We start from the raw sequence: 23,340 nt of genomic DNA on the forward strand, positions 1-23,340 counted from the left end.
ATCCTCAACAGATTATCAGCAAATCAAATTCAGCAATATACAAAGGGGGCCAACACTTTATACTTAATGGTGAAAGACAGAATACTTTTCCCCTAGAATTAAAAGAATATATATTGAGTCGTCTTAGCCAGTAGAATAAGACAAGAGAGGAAGTACAAGGGACACACAGAATGGCATGGAGGAAGCAAAACTGTTTTTAATTGCAGACTAGATAAAAATCATCAGGAATCTACAACAAAACCAGTAAAACTAAAAAGTCAATTCAGGAAGACTATAAAAACATGGTCAATATATAGAAATCTATTGTTTTTTGTATATACTGGAAACAAATAACTAAAAAATAAAAATTTAAGGGGCTCCTGGATGGTTCAGTTGGTTAAGTGTCCGACTTCAGCTCAGGTCATGATCTCACAGTTCATGAGTTCGAGCCCCACGTCAGGCTCTGTGCTGACAGCTCAGAGCCTGGAGCCTACTTCAGATTCTGTGTCTCCCTCTCTCTCTGCCCCTCCCCACTCATGCTCTGTTTCTCTGTCTTAAGAAAAAATAAAAGTTTAAGTAATTCCATTTACAGTATCATCAAAAATGTAAAATACTTAAAAGCAAACAAAAAGATGTCCAATATTTTCACACTGAACACTACAAAATATTTCTGAAACTAAAGAAGAAAAACAAATGGAGAAACAAATACAGCTTTCAAGGACAGGGAAATTCAATGCTCCTCAAAATGTCTACTGCCTCTAGCAGGTTGCTGCCTTTTTATTTATTTATTTATTTTGAGAAATTAACAAGCTACTTAAAAATTTATATGGGAATGCAACAAACTTGGAACAGTCGAAACAGTGAAAAAAAAAATCCCCTCCCAATAAAATTGGAGAACTTACGCTCTGGATATTCAAGACAATCTGGTATATGTGCAAATATAAGATATATTGATTTATGGAATGAGGCAAAGTCCAGAAATGGACTGAATATATATATATATTCGTAAGTGGGAAAAAATGAAAGGGTGTCTAGGTGGCTCAGTCAGTTAAGCATCTGACTTTGGCTCAGGTCACAATCCCAGGGATCTCATGGTTTGTAAATCTGAGCCCGGCATCAGGGTCTGCACGGATAGCGTAGAGCCTGCTTCGTATTCTCTGTCTCTCTCTTTCTCTGCCCTTCCCTGGCTCGTTCTCTCCTCTCTCTCTCAAAAATAAACATTAAGGGGGCACTTGGGTGGCTCAGTCAGTTAAACATCTGACTCCCGGTTTTAGCTCAGGTCATGATCTCATGGTTCATGAGTTCAAGCCCTGCATTGGGTTCCACGCTCTCAGCACGGAGCCTGCTTGGGACTCTCTCCTTCTCTCTTCACCTCCCCTGTTCATCCTCTCTTGCTCTTTCTCAAAATAAATAAATAAAATTTATATAGACAGATATAGATATATAACATTAACCTTCTACTTCACACCCAATACAAATACGAACTCAAAGTTCATCATATTCCAACTGCAAAAAGCTAAAACTAAAACTAGAAGAAAATCCTGATGTTGAGATAGGTCCTGATTTCTTTGACAGGAAAAAAAAAATATGAAACATACTTAGAAAAAACTGATAAATTGGATTTCAACAAAATACTCTGCAAAACAAATGGAAAGGCAAGCTACATACCAGGAAAAAATATTCACAACCTATTATATATCTAGTCATCAGGGAAGTGCAAATTAAAACCACAATGAGTTATCATGTTATACCCTCTAGAATCAGTAAACTTAAAAACTGGGTAAAATTAAAAATGGCAAATGTTGGTAAAGATATGGAGCAGCTGGACTGTTTATTTGTTATTGGTAGGAATATTCATGTTTCAACTACTTAGGAAATTGGCAGTTTCTTAACCATATTCTTTAAACATGATTCAGCAATTCCCAAGAAGAATGAAAACATATGACCACAAAAACATTTGTATGCAAATGTTTATAGTTGCTTTACTCATCATAGACCAGAAGGAACATACAAGTCCATCAACTAGTGAACAGATAAACAAATTGTGATATTTCCTTTCACAATGGAATACAATTTAGACTCCCCCTCTTCAAAAAGGAGAAAATTACTGATAGAAACAGCAGTGTCAACAAATATCACACAGACATTATGCTGACTGAGAAATTAGACACGAGTATATACTGTATAGTCTCACTCATATAATATTCTAGAATAAGGTAAAACTTAATCTATAGTGATAAAAAATCAGATCACTGGTTGCCTGGGGTGCAACGTGGGGGAGGCGGACAGCGTAGATTTAGTGGCAAAGTGCACCTTCTGCAGAGATGGAAATGCCCTGTCATCTTGAGTAAGATGGTGAAAACATGGTGTATTCGTTTGTCCACAAAAAACCTGTACACTTAAACTGTGTGAATTTTATTGTATCTAAATTATATATTAATAAAGAGGAGCTAAAATGACTCATTTCACAGAAGTATTGTAATTTCCAAAAAGATAAATAATATTTCTACAGAGGGCAGATAAGACCTCTAAATATTAAATGTTTAAGAGTCTTTAGAGAATCTATTACAGAACTTCCTTTTTCTGGCTGGAACCATGGAGGGTGCAGAAGAGAAGAAAAAGAAGGTTCCTACTGTGCCAGAAACTCTTAAGAAAAATCGAAGGAATTTCGCAGAGTTGAAGATCAAGCATCTGAGAAAGAAGTTTGCCCAAAAGATGCTTCAAATGGCAAGGAGGAAGGTTATTTATAAAAAAGCTAAGCATTAACCACAAGGAATACAGGCAGATATACAGAACTGAGATTCGAATGGCTAGAATGGCAAGAAAAACTGGCAACTTCTACGTACCTACGGAACCCAAATTGGCATTTGTCATTAGGATCAGAGGTATCAATGGTGTGAGCCCAAAGGTTCGAAAGGTGTTGCAGCTTCTTCGCCTTCACCAGATCTTCAATGGCACCTTTGTTAAACTCAACAAGGCTTCAGTTAACATGCTAAGGATTGTGGAACCATATATATAGCATGGGGGTACCCAAACCTGAAGTCAGTGAATGAACTGATCTACAAGTGTGGTTATGGCAAAATCAACAAGAAGCAAATTGTCCTGACAGATAACACATCAATCACTCGATCTCTTGGTAAATATGGCATCATCTGCATGGAGGATCTGATTCATGAGATCTATACCGTTGGAAAACATTTCAAAGAAGCAAACAACTTTTTTGGCCCTTCAAGTTATCTTCTCCACGAGGGGGAATGAAAAAGAAGACCACCCATTTTGTAGAAGGTGGAGATGCTGGCAACAGGGAAGATCAGATCAATAGATTATTAGAAGAATGAACTAAGGTATCTACCATGATTATTTTTGTAATCTGGTCAGTTAATAAACGACTATTTTCAAATTAAAAAAGAGAATCTATTACATAAAATTAGGTACAGAATTAACCCCGAGAAGCAAAATGTGTAATTGTTATGAGTTTCCACTTTGAGTGGAAACCACAAGAAAGCGAAACAAAGACCACACTGAAACACAAATTAGTCTAGATTATCTAAAAAGCACTCTACTAGGGGCGCCTGGGTGGCTCAGTCGGTTAAGCGTCCGACTTCAGCCAGGTCACGATCTCGAGGTCCGCGAGTTCGAGCCCCGCGTCGGGCTCTGGGCTGATGGCTCAGAGCCTGGAGCTTGCTTCCGATTCTGTGTCTCCCTCTCTCTCTGCCCCTCCCCCGTTCATGCTGTGTCTCTCTCTGTCTCAAAAATAAATAAACGTTAAAAAAATAAATAAAAAAAATAAATAAAAAGCACTCTACTAAAGATGATAAAAGGAAAAAATCTTTTGGTGTCAAATATCATCACAATGAGCATTTGATGGGGAATATTTTTATAAAGCTTAAAGACATTGCTCAAGACACTGAAGCAATCTTATCTTCACTTTGACAGCTAGGAGCAAACCAGAAGTTCCTGATTTCCAATCCCTTGCTCAATTAGGGTAGGCTACTTCCCAATGAAGAAAAAGAACTGCTGCTTAGAGCAAGTAGTTGATGAATCACTTTAAATACCTACAGTTTTTATTGATACAGGCTCATAAAATCAACTGGCTAGAATTGCAATTCCAGGGAGACTAACAGGAGGAAAAGCACCTAGTGTTTCAAAAGCCATAACAAGTATGTTACCAACTCAAAGTATGTTACCCTAATTTTAAGTTTATATACTGAAGGGGATAAATCGGTAGAGAAAGTGCAAAAACAAAACAAAATAAATAAGAACCCATGTGTCCACCATCAAGCTTGAGAAAAAGAAAATTAGCAGTTCCTTAGATCTGTGGCACTGCAAGGATGGTCCCGGACCAGCACGTTAGGATCATCTGGAACTTGTAAAGAATGCAAATTCTCAGCCAGATTCCAACCTACTGAATTACGTAAAGAATGCAAATTCTCGGCCAGATTCCAACCTACTGAATTAGATAGCGGTGGGGCCAGCAATCTATCTTTTAACAAGCCCTCTAATTGATTCTGATGTTCCCTAAGGTTTAAGAATCACTACTTTAGATGTTATTAACCATTTATGCTTATCCCTAGCTACAGTATTCTCCCTTCCAACCAGGTAGAATCACTTTCCTGAATTGTGTTAATCATTCCCTTGATTTTCTTTATAAGTTTCTTACATATATTTATCCTCATTTAGTTTTTGTTTGACATTTATAAAAACGTAATCACTGGTACATATGCTTCTGTGATTTATTTGCTCAACATTATTTTCTGGCCTGATTTATCCATGGTTATGTATAGAGCTGTGCTTTGGCTGCCCTTGGCTCCTAGAGGCCACTGCAGTTCTTAGTCATGTGAGCTTTCCCAACATGGTTGCTTACTTCATCAAAGCAATAAAGAGAGTCTCTAGAGCACCTGATAGCAAGATGGAGTCCTATATGGTATGAAATAATCAGGAAAGTGACATCCCATCAGTGTTGCCACATTTTATCGGTTAGGAGCAGATGCTACCCCACACTCAAAGGGAAGGAATCACACAAAGACACAGAATTTCTGAGGACCTACTCAGAGTCAAACTGCCACATCCACTACCCATTCAGATGCAGCAGTCCTGTCTTTGTGGTTTCACATTCCAGTTTCAGTAACCTGAGGTCCAAGCTGATGAAACTCCTTCTGACTTATCAACAGTAGTCTTAATGCTACATCAAAATGCCTACATCATTCACCTCATTTCATCTCATAGTTTAGGCATTTTATCACCTCACATCATCATGGTTAGTACAGAAGTATAATACACTGTAAGTACAGTACAGTGAGACACTTTGAGAGTGTGTGTGTGCATATTTATTTAACTTTTATCATAGTAGATTGTTAGAATTGTTCTATTTTATTTTTATTGTTGTCAATAAACTGTGCCTAATTTTTAATTTTTAAGTATTTATCTAAATTTCAGTTTTTACTGTGCCTAATTTAGAAATTAAAGTTTATCATAAGTATGTATCGGAAAAAATATAGAATATTCAGGATTCAATACTAGCCAGTTTCAGGCATCCACTGGGGGTCCTGGAACGTACCCTCTGCAGATGAGGGACTACTACTTACTGTACCACTCTTCCTTGGCAACAAAGTGAACAAATTCCTTAAAAAAGTTTTGAACTGAGACTTTATTCTAAATGTCTCTCAGATACAACAAATTACTAAACACAGTTATAACTAACACAAAGCCAAACCAAAGATTTGCAAACGAATCCTGCTGTATGATGCAGAAAATATTGAGACATATATGAGAGCAAATATTACAATAGCGTACAATGGAACTCATGTGAAAGTGACAGTCATGACTTGGGTACAGTTTTGCTGCTTACTTTAGTTTCCTCATGGATTAAAAAAAATTATGGGGCGCCTGGGTGTCTCAGTCGGTTAAGTGTCCGACTTCGGCTCAGGTCATGACCTCACGGTTTGTGAGTTCGAGCCCCACATCGGGCTCTGTGCAGTCTGCTTCGGATTCTGTGTCTCCCTCTCTCTGTTCCTCCTCCACTCGCACTCTGTCTCTCTCTCTCTCTCTCTCAAAAATAAAGATTAAAAAAAAAAATTAAAAAAAAAACAAATTATACCAGATGATACGAGATTTGAAAAACCTCTTAAAGCAGAGGTCCCCAGAGACAATTCACATGGTCCATGAAGCTAAGAAAATATTTTTATTTTACTAGCCTATAACAGAAATTTTACATTCTGCTCAATTATAAATGTAGGCAAAAAATAGTAGCATGAGTATTTTTTGTCAAAAGAAATCAGGTATTTTTGTATCACATTACAGATACTGTAAATATCCCAAAATAAACATTTGTAATCATGAATACTTGGAAGATAGTAATCTTGAGAAATAAAGCCTGCTGCTAGATTATGTTAATGAGTTAACAAAAAAATACATTACTGTATCAAAAATTTGTTTCATTAAATTTTACTATCCATATTTCAGTATATTTGGATCCTATTGTAATTCTATTTATTTTATGATTTCAAATCATATTCTTAGATATAGACTTCATTAGAATGCCAAAGAAGTACATAGTTCAAAATAGTTAAAAATCCTGTTTTAGATGAAAACCTGTAATGTTTTTCTTTTAATTCCTTTATAGAATGGGGCTGTGGGTTAGAGCTGGAGGTCTGGGATCACACTAAGGGACAAATCTATCCTATATCAATTACCAGCTGTGTAACCTTGGACAAGTTATTAAACCTCTCTGTGCCTCAAACTCATCATCCTTAATAAATGAGAAAGGAATTTATATTAGGCATCATAAGGATTCAATAAAGTTCCTGAAAAGCATTTGCAGCATTGGCTAGGACAGTAAGGATAAACAAACAAGCATTATTCTATCCTGTAAAGGCAAGAATCTCAGTTTGCAGAACGCAGTGAAAAACAAATGTGGGTTCCGTATGCTAGTTTAAAGGTTAGAATGAGTTAGTAGAAACTAGAATAGTAATCATTTTTAGTTTTCTAAAAACAGGAGCTGGCAAACTATGGGTTGTGGGCCCAATCTGGCCTGCCTGTCTTTTTTGCTGCTGTTTTTTTTAAACAACCTGTAAGCTAAGAATGTAAAAAACCATCCTTTTGTAAATGCTTTGGGGGAAAAAAAAATCAAAACAGTACTATTTCATGGCATGTGAAAATGTTATAAAATTCAAATTTCAATGTGCATAAAGTTCTAAAAATGTCACAGCCCCAATCAGTCATTTAGGCACCGCTTCTGCACTACAGGGTGGAGTGGTTCCAACAGATCATGTGATATACACAAAGCCCAAAATATCTATTCTCTGGGCCTTTACAGAAAAAGTCAGCTGACCCCAGTTTCAAAACATGCAAACCATAATAGATAAGAGATGGAAAGCTGCTTGAACCAATGTCTGCTTTCTACTCAGCACATGTAGAAACTCATGAAAATGTTTCTACATACATTGATACAATAAATTGATATTTATTAGTAGCTTGAGACTGTTTTAAGGCTTCTCATAAATTATTTCATTTAAGCCTCACAATAACTTTAGTACTGTTCTCATTCTGAGATGAGGCAAGTTATACATGAAGAGATTAAGTAGCTGTCTTACCTCCACATATCAGGTAAATCTCAGAACCAGAAAAGCCAAGACTTCATTTGTCAAACTTCCCTTCAGGATGAGATGAAAGTAAAACTTCAGAGAGCGTGCATTCACTCTAATTGCTAGTGGATACCACTCGTGGGACAAAATGACCATCACTTTGGGCAATTCCTCTCAATGGAAAAAGTAAAACCCATTGTAGCATTTTTTAAAAATGTTTATTTATTTTTGAGACAGAAGAGTGTGAGCAGGGAAGGGACAGAGAGAGAAGGATACAGAGGATCAGAAGCAGGCTCTGCACTGTCAGCAGAGAACGCAATCAAGGCTTGAACTCAGGAACCGCGAGATCAGCACCTGAGGTGAAGTTGGACGCTTAACCAACTAAGCCATCCAGGTGCCCCCTAGTGTACTTTCTAGTGTGGGTGCTCATTATACAGGTGTGTTCTGTAAGTATTCACTTAACTGTAGAACTACAGAATACACATTTTTCTGTGTGTATATTATATATCAATAATAACAAGTATTTAAAAGGCTGAGGTCAGAGCCTCATTCCAGAACAATTAATTCAGAAGTCTCTGGGCTGCCAGTCCCCAAATTTATCTGGCCATCCAGAAATATTTTTATTTCATCTGTACTTAAACAGATAAAATTAACTGATTGTTTTCCACAATACTCTGACACCTTATAGGTGTGTTTAGCAGAATGTGGTTTGAAAAATGCTGGAAAACTGCTTGCCTCCCTGCCCCAGCACAGAACAGCAGGTTCTGCTTTGTCAGGAAGAACTCTTCATCACTACTGGTAGGACCTGTGCTTCCCCCCCCCCCCCCCCCCCCATACCAAAGGACAATGAATATTAAGAGGACTGAGAGCCCTGGGCTCTTTTTCCCTTCTGTCCATCTGAGACTCTCTTTCATATTTTCCTTCAGTAGCAGAAAAGTCAAAGAAGTAGCTGCTGGCAAAATGGGAGGGGAAAAACTCCTTTCTCTCTTACCCGTTACAAGTATTTGAAATTTTATGAAATCTGACTGAGGTCTTTTCTTTTTTTTTTTAAAGAAATTAATCCCTCATTTCAAAAGAAATCATCTAGGAGTAACTGATACATTGTTGTGATAAGGAGGAAAAGTACTTATAAAAGCTGCTATAATTCAGCACTGTGGAAGGGGAGCAGGCAATGCACTTTTCCCACTTCTGGCCTCTGTGCGGTCTTACAAAGGCATAAACTGTGGAGAGGACATATAAGAAACGATGACAGAATGAAACTGGGCATTTGCATGTAACTGGTGAGCCAACACAGTTTTGATGAGAAAAATACATTCTGAAATCTATAAATGCTATTTTTACCTCTAGGTATATATACTTATGTGACAAATAAAACCTAGTCTGTACAGCTCATCCTGTACCTACCCCATCTTCAGGAAGGGGATGGGGATGCCTACTCTATACTATGGTGATTTTTTTTTAATATTATATTTTTGAAATTTTATTGTTTTTTTAAAATTTGAATTCCAGTATAGTTAACATAGGGTGTCGTATTAGTTTTAGGTGTACAATATGGTGATTCAGTAATTCTAAACATTACTCAGTGCTCATCATGGTAAGTGTGCTCTTAATACTCATCACATTTTCACCCATCCCTCACTCACCTCCCATCCAGTAACCATCAGTTTGTTCTCTATAGTTAAGAGTCAGTTTGTCTCTCCTCTTTTTTTTCTTCCTTTGTTTCTTAAATTTCACATATGAGTGAAATCATAGGATATTTGTTTTCTGACTGACTTATTCCACTTAGCATTATACTCTCTAGATCCACTGAATTGTTGCAAATGGCAAGATTTCATTCTTTTTATGGCTGAATAATATTCCTGTGTGTGTGTGCGCGCGCGCGTGTGCACACACACACATATGTATATATATATACACATACTCTTCTTTATTCATTAATCAATTGATGGATTCTTTGGCTGCTTCCAATGCTGCAATTAACATAGGGGAGTATATATCCTTTCAAATTAGTGTTTTTGTATTCTGGGTAAATACCCAGTAGAGTGATTACTAGATCACAGGGTAGTTTTAATTTAATTTTTTGAGGAACCTCCATACTGTTTTCCACAATGCCTGCCCCAATTTGCATTCCCACCAATAGTTCCATTTTCTCCACATCCTCAACAACACTTGTTTCATGAAAAAAAACATTTTTAATACTGCAAAAATGCATTAGTTTTATGTTAAGAAAAAATATGAAAGGGTCTGAGTTATAGGCCTAAAATTCAGATTCTAATATTCAAACTCTTGTTCTTTCAATTCTTTGTGGCAATTATTCACCTTCTAAAAAAAATTTTTTTTTTTAACGTGTATTTATTTTTGAGTGAGAGATAGGCAGAACATGAGCAGGGGAGAGAGAGGCAGAGTGAGAGAGAAACACAGAATCTGAAGCAGGCTCCAGGGCTCTGAGCTGTCAGCACAGAGCCCGATGAGGGGTTCAAGCTCACAGACTGTGAGATCATGACCTGAGCCAAAGTCAGATGCTTAACTGACTGGGCCACCCAGGTGCCCCGGGAATTATTCACCTTCTAAATAGCACATGACCTGATAAATAAACTGTCTGGATTATGTCTCCTTCCCTGTAAAATGGACCTTATTAATCTAGATGACTTCATACCATCTCTTCTTTACCTCACCAGAAGACTGAAAAAAATGAAATGAACCCAAGTGAAAATATAATGAATGATGAGAAAAGGTAGATTCTAAATTAAATACCATTATTTTATATATAACCATTATTTTCAAAGTAATTATGTTTATAGGAAAGTATTTACATACTTTTATCAAAGTAATTACATACTTTTCTATAATTTTTGGTGGAGACTTATGGTAAATACAGGAGGAATAAAATTAAATGAAGAACAAGTTGGTTACAGCCATTTATTTTACAAAGGGGCAAGTCAAAATCTCTCATTGATAATTCACATATATATGATTCTTATATGTTTATATATGATATGATTCATATGTATAATTCAAATGCACACACATATATATAGATCCATTAATACTAAATATGATTGTGCAAAAATCAATTAATTGGTTCTTGTCCACAAAAAATCCATCAAACTACCCACACAATTGATGAAATATTAATAACTAAGTAAATGTAATTAGATGCAAGCATACATACATCTTACCATTATTTTTTAAATTTTTTTTAATGTTTATTAATTTTTCAGAGAGAGAGAGAGCAATGGGCAGAGACAGAGAGGGGGACACAGCATCTGAAGCAGGCTCCGGGCTCTGAGCTGGCAGCACAGAGCCTGATGCGGGGCTCGAACTCATGAACAGTGAGATCATGACCTGAGCTGAAGTCGTACACTTAACTGACTGAGCCACCCAGGTGCCCCCATCTTACCATTATTATTTAGTTTTGTTCTGGAAGATCTGGTCAATATGATAAAAACATGTATAGCAGGCAGCCTTTAAGAGGCCCAGAATGATTTCTGCCTCCTGGTATTCATCCCCTTGTACAATCCTCTCCCTTTAAGTGTGACAGACTGTCTATATCTTGCCTGTGATCGACAGAATATGGCAAAAGGATGTCACTTCCATGATTATATCAGATAAGACTCTCTCCTGACAGACAAGGGCTATTTTCCTGCTAGCCTTGAACACAAACAGCCATGAAGAGGCCACTTGGAAAAAAAACTGTGGGTGACCTGTGGGAGCTGACAGCAGCTCCCAGTCAACAGCCAGCAAGAAAATGAGGACCTCAGTCCTATAACTGCAAGGAGAGGACTCTGCTGTCAACCTGACTGAACTCGGACTGCTCCCTAGGTAAGCCTCCAAATTAGAACACGGCCCGGCTGACACCCTGACTGTAGCCCTGTGAGAAACTGAGCAGACAGTCCGGGTGAGCCCCATGCAGACTTCTGACCTATAAAACTTTGAGATAATAAATGGATTTTTTAAGCTACTAAGTTTGGAGAAATTTGTTACGCAGCAACATAAAATAAATACATGGATCCTTGCTCCAGTCAAGCCTTGACAGGACTGTAGTCCTAGTCAAGGTCCTGGGTACCTGGATTGAAGTTTTGTAAGTGATCTTATGTTAGACACACCCAGCTAAGCTGCAGCCAGATTCTTAACCCACAGAAACTGTGATATAATAATATTTTGTGGTTTTTAAGTTGGTAAATTTTAGGGTAATTTGTTACATCATAGTGGATAACTAGTACAGCATAAAAGAGACAAGAAATAAAAACACCAAAAGGAAAGAGGGATGATAATCCTAGAATATCAGAAGAGAAGCAACTTAAAAAATAATCAGGATCAATAAACTGGGCAGATTCAAGATCTATTCAGAAGAATATATTTCCAAAGTACTTACAGTGTGAATGGGATTCTACTCTCAATGGCAACAAAAATTAAGATAGCCAGGTATGTTACCTGACATAGATGAATCAGGCTATACAATTTTACTGGGTAATAGAGTCTGAATAAAAAAGCAATCTCAATATTGTGAAGAGGTCAATTCTGCTTGAATTTACTCATAGGTTTATTTGACTCTAATCAATATAAGGGGATTTCTTATAGAACATGATGAGATAAAGTAATCATTTTCCAGAAGAATGAAGAAGCAAGATTAATAAAGATAAAATTTATTCTATTTTTTGTAAATAGATTTTTTAAAGTTTATTTATTTTGAGAAAAAGAGAAGAGAGAAAGAGAGAGAGAGAGAGAGAGAGAGAGAGAAAACAAGTGGGGGAGGAGCAGAGAGAGAAGGAGAAAGAGAGGGAGAGAGAATCCCAAGCAGCCTCCACACTGTCAGCACAGAGCCCGATGTGAGGCCTGAACTCACAAACTGTGACATCATGACCTGAGTCAAAATCAAGAGTTGGACACTTAACCAACCAAGCCACCCACACGCCTCAAGACAATTTTTAAATAGAGGGATTAATTAGAGGGACTATCCTCATTGAACATTAAAATATAATATAAAGGAATAATCACTCATTGTTATTAGTTGTGTTCAGACGATATCCCTGTTTCATATACATAATGTTACTTCATCCTTAACAATAATCCAACAAGTAGATATTATCATTAAACACATTTTATTCATGAAAAAACTAAGGCAAAGCTCACAAAACTAGTGAAAATATTAGGGACACACAGTGTGGTATCAGAGCCAAAAGAGACTGACAGGTACAATTACAAAGAACCAAGAAAATTCTAACATGAGCAAAAACTTAGTAAAAGATCAAAGAGATATCACACCAACAGGGATGAGGAGATTTATTCCATAAATGATGAGATGACTTTAGCAATTTAAATGTTTAACCACAGACTGTCCCCTCTGCCTCCACTGTCACACATTGAAGACCATAGTCTCCACAAGAGATAGGACACTGTTTTATCCTACCAGCACCTAGGGGCTGGCATGTTATGGGCAATGTCCAGCACTAGCAAGGGTAAAGGAAGACTCTAGTGCAAGAGTGAAACAGAAGAGCCAAGAGGAGGAAAGCCTCACAATTTTTTTTTTTAATTTATTGTTTATTATTTTTGAGAGAGAGAGAGACAGAGAGACAGCAAGCAGGGAAGGGGAAGAGAGAGAGGGAGACGCAGAATCGGAAGCGGGCTCCAGGCTCTGAGCGCTCAGGACAGAGCCTGATGCAGGGCTCGAACTCACAGACTGCGAGATCATGACCTGAGCTATCATCGACCGCCCAACCGACTGAGCCACCCAGGCCCCCCCAAGCCTCACAAATTTTAAGTGAGCATTTCTTTTGCCTGATCTTCAATCAACACACCAGTAAAATGACCCAAGCATACAACAAGAAGTTCAAGTATACAAGGATTTCAAATGTGCCCAATAAACCTCAAGAAAAGATATTGAGCATGTGAAGACTGATCAATGAAATGCAAATTAAAACAACTTTATACCTATCGGACTGGTCAAGATTAGAGACATCAAGTCTAGTTAATTTTACCTTCATAACAGTCCCTCTGTCTACATCTCTCCTTTCTCCCCCGATTAATTGATTAGCCCCTAACTGGTCTTCCTGCTTACCCCCCTGCTTGCCCAGGATGCTTACCTGCTCTCCTTGCTTTTAGGATTATACCCCCAAATTCTTAACCCAGCCTACAAAGCCTAGTAGGCTCCAATTCCTGTTGTGCCATATTGGATTCCTTAAACCAAAATGTGTGCAGGGGACCGGGAGGTTTAAAAATCAATTAATCATTAAGATGAGGGGCACCTGAGTGGCTCAGTCGGTTAAATGTCTGACTTTGGCTCAGGTCATCTCACAGTCCATGAGTTCGAGCCCCATGTAGGGCTCTGTGCTGGCAGCTCAGAGCCTGGAGCCTGCTTCAGATTCTGTGTCTCCCTCTCTCTGTCCCTCCCCCACTCACAATCTTGTCTGTCTCAAAAACGAATAAATGTTAAAATAAAATAAATAAAAGTAAATAAATATGGTGGGCCAAGTGAACATGACAGATGATGAGTGACAATCAGCCTCCTCAAGGGAGAGTAATCAGGAATGCTGAAGACTAAGGCAGACCAGACCCTGTTTGCCCTCTAGTTGATGGCTGTCTTCATGGTTAGCAGACCATTAGATGTTTTCTAAAAGCTATAAGCTGGAATTTGAAATGTGACATCTCATTTTAGATGTTGGCAACAAATTACAATTTAACACTGGGGGGCCAAGACTGTAAACAAATCACGCCTCTGAACCACATGAGACCTTCTAAGTCTATAATCTCTAGGCTCTGCTCTAAGGTTATCACTCCTTCTACTTGTAAATCTTTGGTCATTTCATTTGTTCATTCATTCATTTATTCATTTACTTATTTCTTGTGCTTTATAAGACATGGGCACTGGCCTAAGGAAGTCCAAATATAAAGGCTCAGTTCACATATCATTTTCTCATATGAGGTTACATGCTCTGTTAACAGTCTGTATTTTTATACTTTAGAACACTTATCACAGTAATTATATAACCATTACTGTAATTATTAGTGAACCCCTACCACCCCTGCATAATAATACAAATTCCATGAAGGCCCTAAGAGTGTCTGTCTGTTATACCAGTACGTGCTGGCCAGCAAACAGTGGGCAATATCCAGATGGAGGTTTCAAGCGATCCGATGCCTTCATTCATTGAAGGTTCAAGGATAAAATGGAGCAATCCCTGTGGTGGGCAGCCTGGCAATTCATTTTAAAAATCTTAAAGGGACATTTCCTCTGAGTGGCCACAATTCCAGAAATTTATACTAAGAAGACAATTCACTAGATGAGCAAACTTTTATGTCCAAGGCTATGCATTATAGCCTGTTTACAACAGTTAAAAGCTAGACACAAATGTCCAGCTACCAAATTGAATCATTTGACAATCATGTTTAAAGGAAAGGTGGTTTAAGAAAATAAACTGTTACAATGAAAAAATTCAAGATATGAAAATGTAAAATTCTATCACGCTATGACCACAACTGTGCTTAAAAACCACATAAACTCCCAAATCTACATCCCAATAAAAGAATGGAAGAACTTAATTATCATGTTCAAGTAGTAAAACAATAGATGATTTCCCCCTTTCATCTATTCTTTGTCTAGCACAACCATCTGGGTATTCTCGGGGAAAAAAGTCATTATATTAACACAGTGAGTCCAGGAGCAATAACTCTCCCTTAAGGGATACAAACTTCTACCCTGAACAAAATGGCATTTCATCAATCTCTCACTCATCTTGTAATGACAAGTTTATTGCACCTTAATACTGGGCCTAGTTTCCCAGCCCAAGCAGACACCTAAGAGTAGATTTAATTGAACAGAAGTATTTGAGATACCATCTTTAACTGCATGAAAAATACAAACCATAACACTCCAAACCCCTGCCGTGCATGGCACCAGAGGGTAAAAACCGGGAAACCATTTTGTCTCAGCTTTTTAAGAGTTGGCTCTATACACTTCTGCTCTGTATAGAAATGTAGTAGTGAAGAAAACGTGTTATCAAGTTAGGGTCAAAACAAGGAATGAGGCCTTATCAAGAAGATCCTTTATTTATATACACAAATAAAATGTTGCTCCAAATTTCTACAAATCTCAAATGTATTGGAAAGCGGTTTACTTAGCAGTTATGGTGTGAGGGAGACTAGAAGCTCCATATTAAACATTATGTATGTTATGTAGTTATGGTTGTAACTACTGGTTATATGAATAGAAGATACTCAAGTGGCAGAAATGTAAAATCTAGTTTTAATTTGTTAGGCTACCTTTTACCAGTACTGCAAGAGACTATAATTTCTATAAAACTCAGGAAGAAAGGCATATACTGACAGGAAGAAATTCTACACTTGATTATGTTAACTGGTGGATACAAAAGTAAAGGATATAGATTTTGAGAGTGAAATAAACTCAAGGATTATAATAAAATTAAAACTGAACTGCAAAATGAGCCAAACACAAGTCTGCAGAATCCATTTGTAAATGCCACAAACTAAGGATCAATTCTGGTTTGTTACAGGAGACCTGAAACATCATGGCACCTGGTTAATTAGTTCTTTATTCACAAAATACATAGTAAAATCAGGATTACTCACGTGATATCCCTTCGTTGATAGCAGCCCTGAAGCAGGCAGGCGATCAGGTCACTGATAAACTCTACATCATCTCTGTGAAGAGCTGCTTCTAACTCCTAAGAGGTAAGAGAGAGAAATTGAGAGATCAAACATAGAGATTCCTTAAAATCTACCTGTCCCTCCCCTCCTGCTACCCACACTATTGACATCACCCTCTAAGCCACTATACGGTCAGAGCAGCCAAACTGCTTGCCATGGATGAACTCTGCCTTTCTTCCCATAGTTACTGCTAGAAGAGCAATGAGTTCAACTTTTTGTTTTTCCATGGAATTTATTTCTCCCATTGCTCCACTACCAAGGTCCACTCCTTTTTTTCTGCATGTGAGAACACACATATCTCTTTTTATAAGTCCGTGCTAGCTAACATAATTTCAAAGACCTTAACTTCTACAAATATGCTGCAATGCCTTCTACTTTAATAAGAGGAGAATAAAGGGGCAAATACATAATTAAAAAGTATTAGTCATTCACTTAACAGTTTTAACAGGTACACCATCTGCAACTGCTTTAAAGAACCACTAATTTATTGAAAAGAAAAAGCACTGGTAATAAGCAATGTAGCGATTCTTATTTTGAGGACTGATGACAGGAGATTGCTAGAACTGAGATTAATCTTACATCATCTGGAGAGAAGTGAGGTAATGTCTATGTTAATGGTCTAATCCAAGGTGAGATATATTTTCCTTCCTTGGGATTCAAGCAGATAATGCCAAATAGTTAGCTGGTCTTAGTACACTATTCTGACCAAAGATTGGTTGAGAGGAGCTATTTGGACAAAAAGTGACAGTGGGAAATTTTAGGAGATCCTATTTCTCTTTTCAATCTCCCATAATAAACCAGTATTTTCTAAGATGGTGGAATTTCCTCTAAGTCATCAACTCCTGGGACACAAAGTTTGCTAGCACTGTTTCAACCAGGATGATGTCTTCTGCATGCAGGCCATCTCCCAAGGGTCTGCCAAGCTTATGGTTTGACTGCTTATTGTATTGACCAGATCTATAACCACAGAAAAACCAAACTTTGAAGGCTCATATTAATGGCTCTGAAAGCCTGAGGTGTGCATAAGAAGCAATTTCTGGCCTTAACACCAATTACAGGGCAGTGCATACTTAACAGGGTAGTCTGCTTCTACTGTAAAAACAGTAAAGTTTTTGTGACAATTATAATTGTAATAAAATAATTTAAAAAAATGATTTTGTAAGTTAACTGCTCCATTTATTATTTTTTAAAATTCTCAAGTTGGTAATCACTTGTAAAACTTTCATAAAACAAAAAACTGCTAAGCATATTAACCGACACAAATAACCAAAACAGAAACTACCCTGAGGTGGTTCACTTGAAAAGGTTCATCTGCCCTATACTGCGTTGAAAGCCTAGGTGAATGAGACTCAAAATTCAAAGACAAGGCTGAGGCTTGCAAACATTTTGCTTGCTTTAATTACAAACTTGGGAATTATAACACATCTACAGTAATGGTTCTTATTCTTATATTAGTTTATTAATTCCTGTTTGCAGAGTTCTTTTCTACATTCTAGAGATTATCCAGAAAAACATGAAACTTTACCAATCAGAGATAACAAAGATCTGAAATATAATTAGCCAGAATTCATTCACTCCACTAATATTTACTGGGCACCCACCCTGTGTAAGATAATATAGTACTTCCTAAGCACTGGGGAGTTTAGTTTAGAGAGATAAGAATACAAAAAAGGTAGACATACCAACTAATTAGCACTATTAGGTACAGAAAAGGTGCTATAGGTGCTATGGGAATTGAGAAGAAAAGGATTACTTCTGGCTGCAGGAAGCCTGAGAGATTGCATCAAGACGGTGGCACCTGAGATGGGAAAACTGTGGCTGTGTGACAATGTGGGGGGAGTGCAGGGCATAACCAGGTGTAGGGAACAACGGGAGCAAGGACACCAAGAGGATACTGGCTTCAGTTTAACTGTTCTCTAGATCATATGAGGGGAGTAATGTGAGCTAAGATTGATAGCTGATACTGAATACTGAGCTAATGAGTTTGGCTTTTCTTTGGAAGACAAAGAAGACTCACTACAGTTATTTTTATTGAGAGGGCACAGCTGCTGTGTATTTAAGATGAATTCTAGCGGTGGAGGGTGGGAGGTGAGGTTAAACACAAACAACAGCCTGGGGAGAAAGATTCTGAAGGACTTCCCAAACAAGAGAAATAGCAGCAATGAGGAAACACGAACTCAAGATCTGACAGAAGTAAATGTGATGCAAAACAAGGGAAGATTTGAATGGTTCATATTTTATGCTTGGTCACTGGGCAACACTCCGAAGCAAACTGCAATTATAACAGAAGCTGAACCCTTGAAGCAAAAAATCCCAGGCCATCTCGTTTGATAGAGAAGTCAGAATTACTGAATGGTAGAGCTGGAGGGTCAATTATAGATCATATTATTTCAACTCCCCCAATGTCAGGATAAATAAACTAGGTAGGCCCAGGAAGGTTAACTGACTCCTCCTGTTGTACTCAGCAAAAAGTGCCAGAACTCAGTGAAACCCAGACCACCCCACCCAGGCTCTTCCCACAGAGTAAACTGCTTCCTACTGGCCCATGCTCTCTATCCTAGAAAGGCTGATGGCTGTAACAGCAACAATAACCCACTTCCATCACTCCCAACCAAGCCCTCACATGTACCATTCCCCTAAGAAGAAAGAAATCCCTATCTGCTCCCCCTTCTGCCAAGGACTGTATGTCCTTCACATGAAAAACTTTTACCTATTAAAATCTTCCTAGTCAAGTTTCACTTTGCTGGTTCCTCCAGTAACTCCTTCAATACGATGTGTGTTCACATATTGTTATACGCTCCTGTTGAGGTGCTGTCCTCCTCATCAGTGTACTAAATTAAATTAAATTAAATAGCACAATGTGATTCTTGACTAAAGGTGCTATAGTCAGTACTAACTGATGCTTCTTAGTGTTTTTAAAGAACAAAAGTACCAAATTAAATGGAGGTCTGGCAGGATTCCTAGAAGCCACAGGATATATGTGGATGAATTTTATTCAGTAGTAAATAATTCAAAACATTAATTTTATAGGAGTCCTACTACAGAGAAAAATGTAAAATCTGCATTAATTTTTAAGCTGAGACTACAAAAAAAAAAATCATTCATACAGGAACAGTTAAAGCTATGAATTCCGTTTCTTTTTCATCTCCTGCTTCCCACCAACAGACATTCCCCTCTGGCTTAGGTGGAAACGCTGGACAAGAATGTATCCCTTTCTTTCAGGGTAACTTTCATTAGACCCAAGTTCTAGTTGTCCAGTTTATACCTAATGATATTGTCCTCTGAAGAGGCAACAATAAAATATAGCAATAGAGTCACTGAATGACCTTTCTGTTCCTTAATATTAACATAACAGTGTTAGTTTTACTCATCTACATAAGGTGCTTATGGAAAAGGAACATTCTTGTTTTCTTCTGTGGCCCTACCTATAACATTAGCACAGAAATTAGCAAATAGTAGGTGGTCATCAAATTAACTTTAAAAAGTTTATATACATAGGGGCTCCTGGGTGGCTCAGTCAGTTAAACATCCAACTTTGGCTCAGGTCATGGTCTCATAGCTCATGGATTTGAGCCCTGAGTCGGGCCCTGTGGTGACAGCTCAGAGCCTAGAGCCTGCTTCAGACTGTGTCTCCCTCTCTCTATGCCCCTTTCCAGCTCATACTCTATCTCAAAAATAAATAAACATCAAAAAAGTTTTCAAATAAATTTTTTTTAAGTTATAATTTTCATTCACCTACTATATGCCAGATAATAGAGACACAAAAATGAATGAAGTCCTGATATATTTATAGATGGATGGATGGATGGATGGATGGAAGGGAGGGAAGGCTAAAATGTAAGCCAGAATGGAAAATCTTATCTATCTATCTATCTACCTATCGTTGTGTTCAGTGCTGTCTCCCCCAGCAACCAGAAACAGTAGAAATTCAAATATTTTCTTGACTGAATTTCATTTACCTACTATATGCCAGGTAATAGAGATACAAGAGTGAATGAGGTCCTAATATGTTTATGGATGAATGGATGAATGGATGAATGGAAGGATGAATGGATGGATGGATGGAAGGGAGGGAATGAGGGAAGGCTAAAATGTAAGCCAGAATGGAAAATTTTATCTATCTATCTATCTATCTATCTATCTATCATCTATCTGTCATTGTGTTCAGTACTGTCTCCCCCAGCAAACAGAAAACAGTAGAAATTCAAATGTTTTCTTGACTGAATGATAGCACAGAATTATGGGGACAATGTAACAAATGCTACATTAAATATACAAAGTGATAAGGGAAAATGGAGAAGACTAGAGAAACTGAGGAGTGTAGAGTAAGACTTTGTCAAAGAGGTAAGATTCGCACAGAGCCCTGAAGGGAAGACTCTTACCTGGCAAATGCACAGTAAGGAAGAGCATGCGAAAGCTGATGTCATGTGTAGAAAGTACCAAGGACCCTCCTCAAAGTGGAGAGGGCAATTAGAGAACCATAGATAGGACAGGCCTATTCCTTGAGGACCTTCTCTGAAAACCATGAAAACCACATTAAAGAATGTAGATTTTACTTCTATATGCAATCAAGTCTGAAGTAGAGTGAAATCATCAGATCTGTATCTCAGAAAAACAGTTCTGAGAGCAGGGTGCAGAATGACTGTGAGTGGTACCAGAGGTAAGGACCATGGAGGCAAGTGTCAGCATCACCTGGAAGGGTGCAGGAAGTAGGGCACCTAGGAGCCACTATGGACTTACAGAATCCAGAATGTGCATTTTAACAAGAGCCCCATGATTCATATGCATATATAGTTTGGGAAGTGCTATTCTGGAAGATAAAAGGTCAGAGTCTGTGATAAATAAAACAGCAGCTGTGGGAATAAAGAAGGGGAGGATTTGAGAACACGTGGAAGATGAATAAATCTGATTTAAAAAACAAAAGGCATAATTACCAAAAGAAATGAAATAATGCCATAGACCAAAAATGCTCTAAAACATATAAGAAAGCTCAAAATTCAACTTCTGACATAAGGACTGAATTAAATCCTTATAATGTAACCCCAAACATAGTCAAATGATTAATCTCAAGCTAAAGCCCCTTGTTTATCTAAAAGCCCTAGCATGAATGTATGATTATAATCAAACCATGCAGATAAAATGTGGTTATCAATATCTGTGGAATTTACAGTTCTGCCAACTCTGAAGCCTGTTGAAAGGACTGAAGAATGAAATGTAATTCAGATATCCAGGCAAACCACTCAATAATCTCCTCTAAATACAAGATTAGTGGTGACTGGTGGAAAGAGTGGGTTATTTGGTCCCTATAGAAGAATCTCATTTCTACCAATAGATCTATTTAGAATATGAACATAACATGAAATTTCTGGTTAAAGTGTTCTACAAACACTATCAACTGCCAATATCCTTTTATCACTATTTCCAGAGAGTTATCAAGTAGAATTACAGACAAATTAGAGTGAAACAAGATGTTCAATGACAAAATAAAAGCTAAGACCTACAAAGGTTACGGGAGATATGGCCAAAAGATAAGATGTCCTTAAACCTACATTCCACTTACATGTAGATTATGAATTTTCAAGTCTGAAATTACTAACATCTTGTTAATCTGTGTTAGTTAGCAAAAATCAAAATTAGTCAAGTTATAATTAGTAAGTGTAAGAACTGTTTATCTTAAAATACACACCCAATAGTTGGATTATTAATTTGTATAACAAATCTATATTTTCTTCAATAAATCTAAGGTAACTTTTTATTCCCCATCTGCATTATTAAAAATTCCCATAGGTGCTAGGAGGCAGAAGATTGGATGGGAGAGCAGCATCGATATTGATGATCTAATTCTGATAGAGGTGATTTTCAGATGATATCACTTATAAATGAATAAAATGAAACATTCCTAGATCAATGATGAGAGTGCCATGAATCAAGAACAATGATTAATAAAATCTGTGAATGTGAAATTTACAAAAGAAAAAGAAGGAAAGACAAAATGGTTTCACTGTATTTTCTGCCTGCTTCAATAACCAGGCTTCACTGGTGATTCAACCATAGTGTTCGTAACATCATCAGCAGAAACTGAGACCCAGCATCCTTATTTTAATTCAAAAATAAAAAAATGAAATGCTCTTGTTCAATACTCAACTATGATGGACAGGCTAAAGGGGACTGGTAAAAACTTCTCCCCAGCGAACCTAGGTTTGTTTTTTCCAGCACAACCATGACCTAATGAGGGAGCAACTAAGGAAAGTGGTTACATAGAAAGGTAGAATATCAGGGATTTGGATCCGCTCTTCCAAGGAGAAGTGAGCAGACTTGAACTGTCCCTCAAATGACACAAGTATTGAGAGGAATTCTGTTATTTACAAATAAAAGTCAACCCCTCTCCCTTGTCCACCATTCTACCCATAGAATATAGTAAACTTGTAAATCAGTAAGAAAATGGGTCTCAAAATATAAAATTGCTTTTCACATGTATATCTATTTGCTTCATAAATCAGTAGCTATCTAGATAACCCACCAAAAAAGTATGCAGGGCCATGGTAACTTGTAAGGTGACAAAGTTATCAGTAAACTTTTCCCCTCTAGCTCAGCAGAACTTAAAATGCAGAATCAGTAAAGATTAGAATGAAGAATAGATGATAAACCTTCTGGAGAGCAAAGCTTCCCCCCCCCCCCCACTTTCCCCTTAGTTACTGTTAACCCCAGTAGTTGGGATCAAATGGATAAACCAAGGACACTATATATAGGCCTCAGTTTTCACCCTGTGGTGGAAATAAAGATTAAGAATGTTATAGGAAGACAGCAAAGAAGAAAGGTAATTTCAATCCTCCTGAACATAAGAACTGGCTCATCAATTAAAAAATGTGCACGTTAATGGGTATGGTGTCACATTTGCAGGAAGAAATGGTTCTGGAACTCTGTTTCACAACATTGCGAATATACTTAACACTACTGAATTGTGCACTTAAAAATGGTTAAGAAACCAAATTGTGTATTATGCTTCTTACCACAATTTAGACAAAAAGTTGCCCACCACCAAGGGTTTTTTTTTTTTTTTTAATTTTTTTTTTTCAACGTTTTTTATTTATTTTGGGACAGAGAGAGACAGAGC

At 37.5% G+C, this 23,340-nt stretch overlaps 1 protein-coding gene and 1 pseudogene across 3 annotated transcripts in view; one reads left to right on the plus strand and one right to left on the minus strand.

Annotated features, from left to right (window-relative positions):
• LOC125920046 (cat eye syndrome critical region protein 2) overlaps nucleotides 1-23,340 on the minus strand; it is a 182,482-nt gene that overhangs the window by 65,483 nt on the left and 93,659 nt on the right. For all 3 annotated transcript variants that reach the window (XM_049627012.1, XM_049627013.1, XM_049627011.1), the window contains exon 2: nucleotides 16,149-16,243. In XM_049627012.1, coding sequence (XP_049482969.1) covers nucleotides 16,149-16,243 — 95 coding nt within the window. The remainder of the gene's footprint in view (nucleotides 1-16,148; nucleotides 16,244-23,340) is intronic.
• LOC125920052 (60S ribosomal protein L7-like) lies at nucleotides 2,558-3,651 on the plus strand (annotated as a pseudogene).

The sequence above is a fragment of the Panthera uncia genome, chromosome B4, assembly GCF_023721935.1.
Source record: "Panthera uncia isolate 11264 chromosome B4, Puncia_PCG_1.0, whole genome shotgun sequence".
Classification (NCBI taxonomy): Eukaryota; Metazoa; Chordata; class Mammalia; order Carnivora; family Felidae; genus Panthera; species Panthera uncia.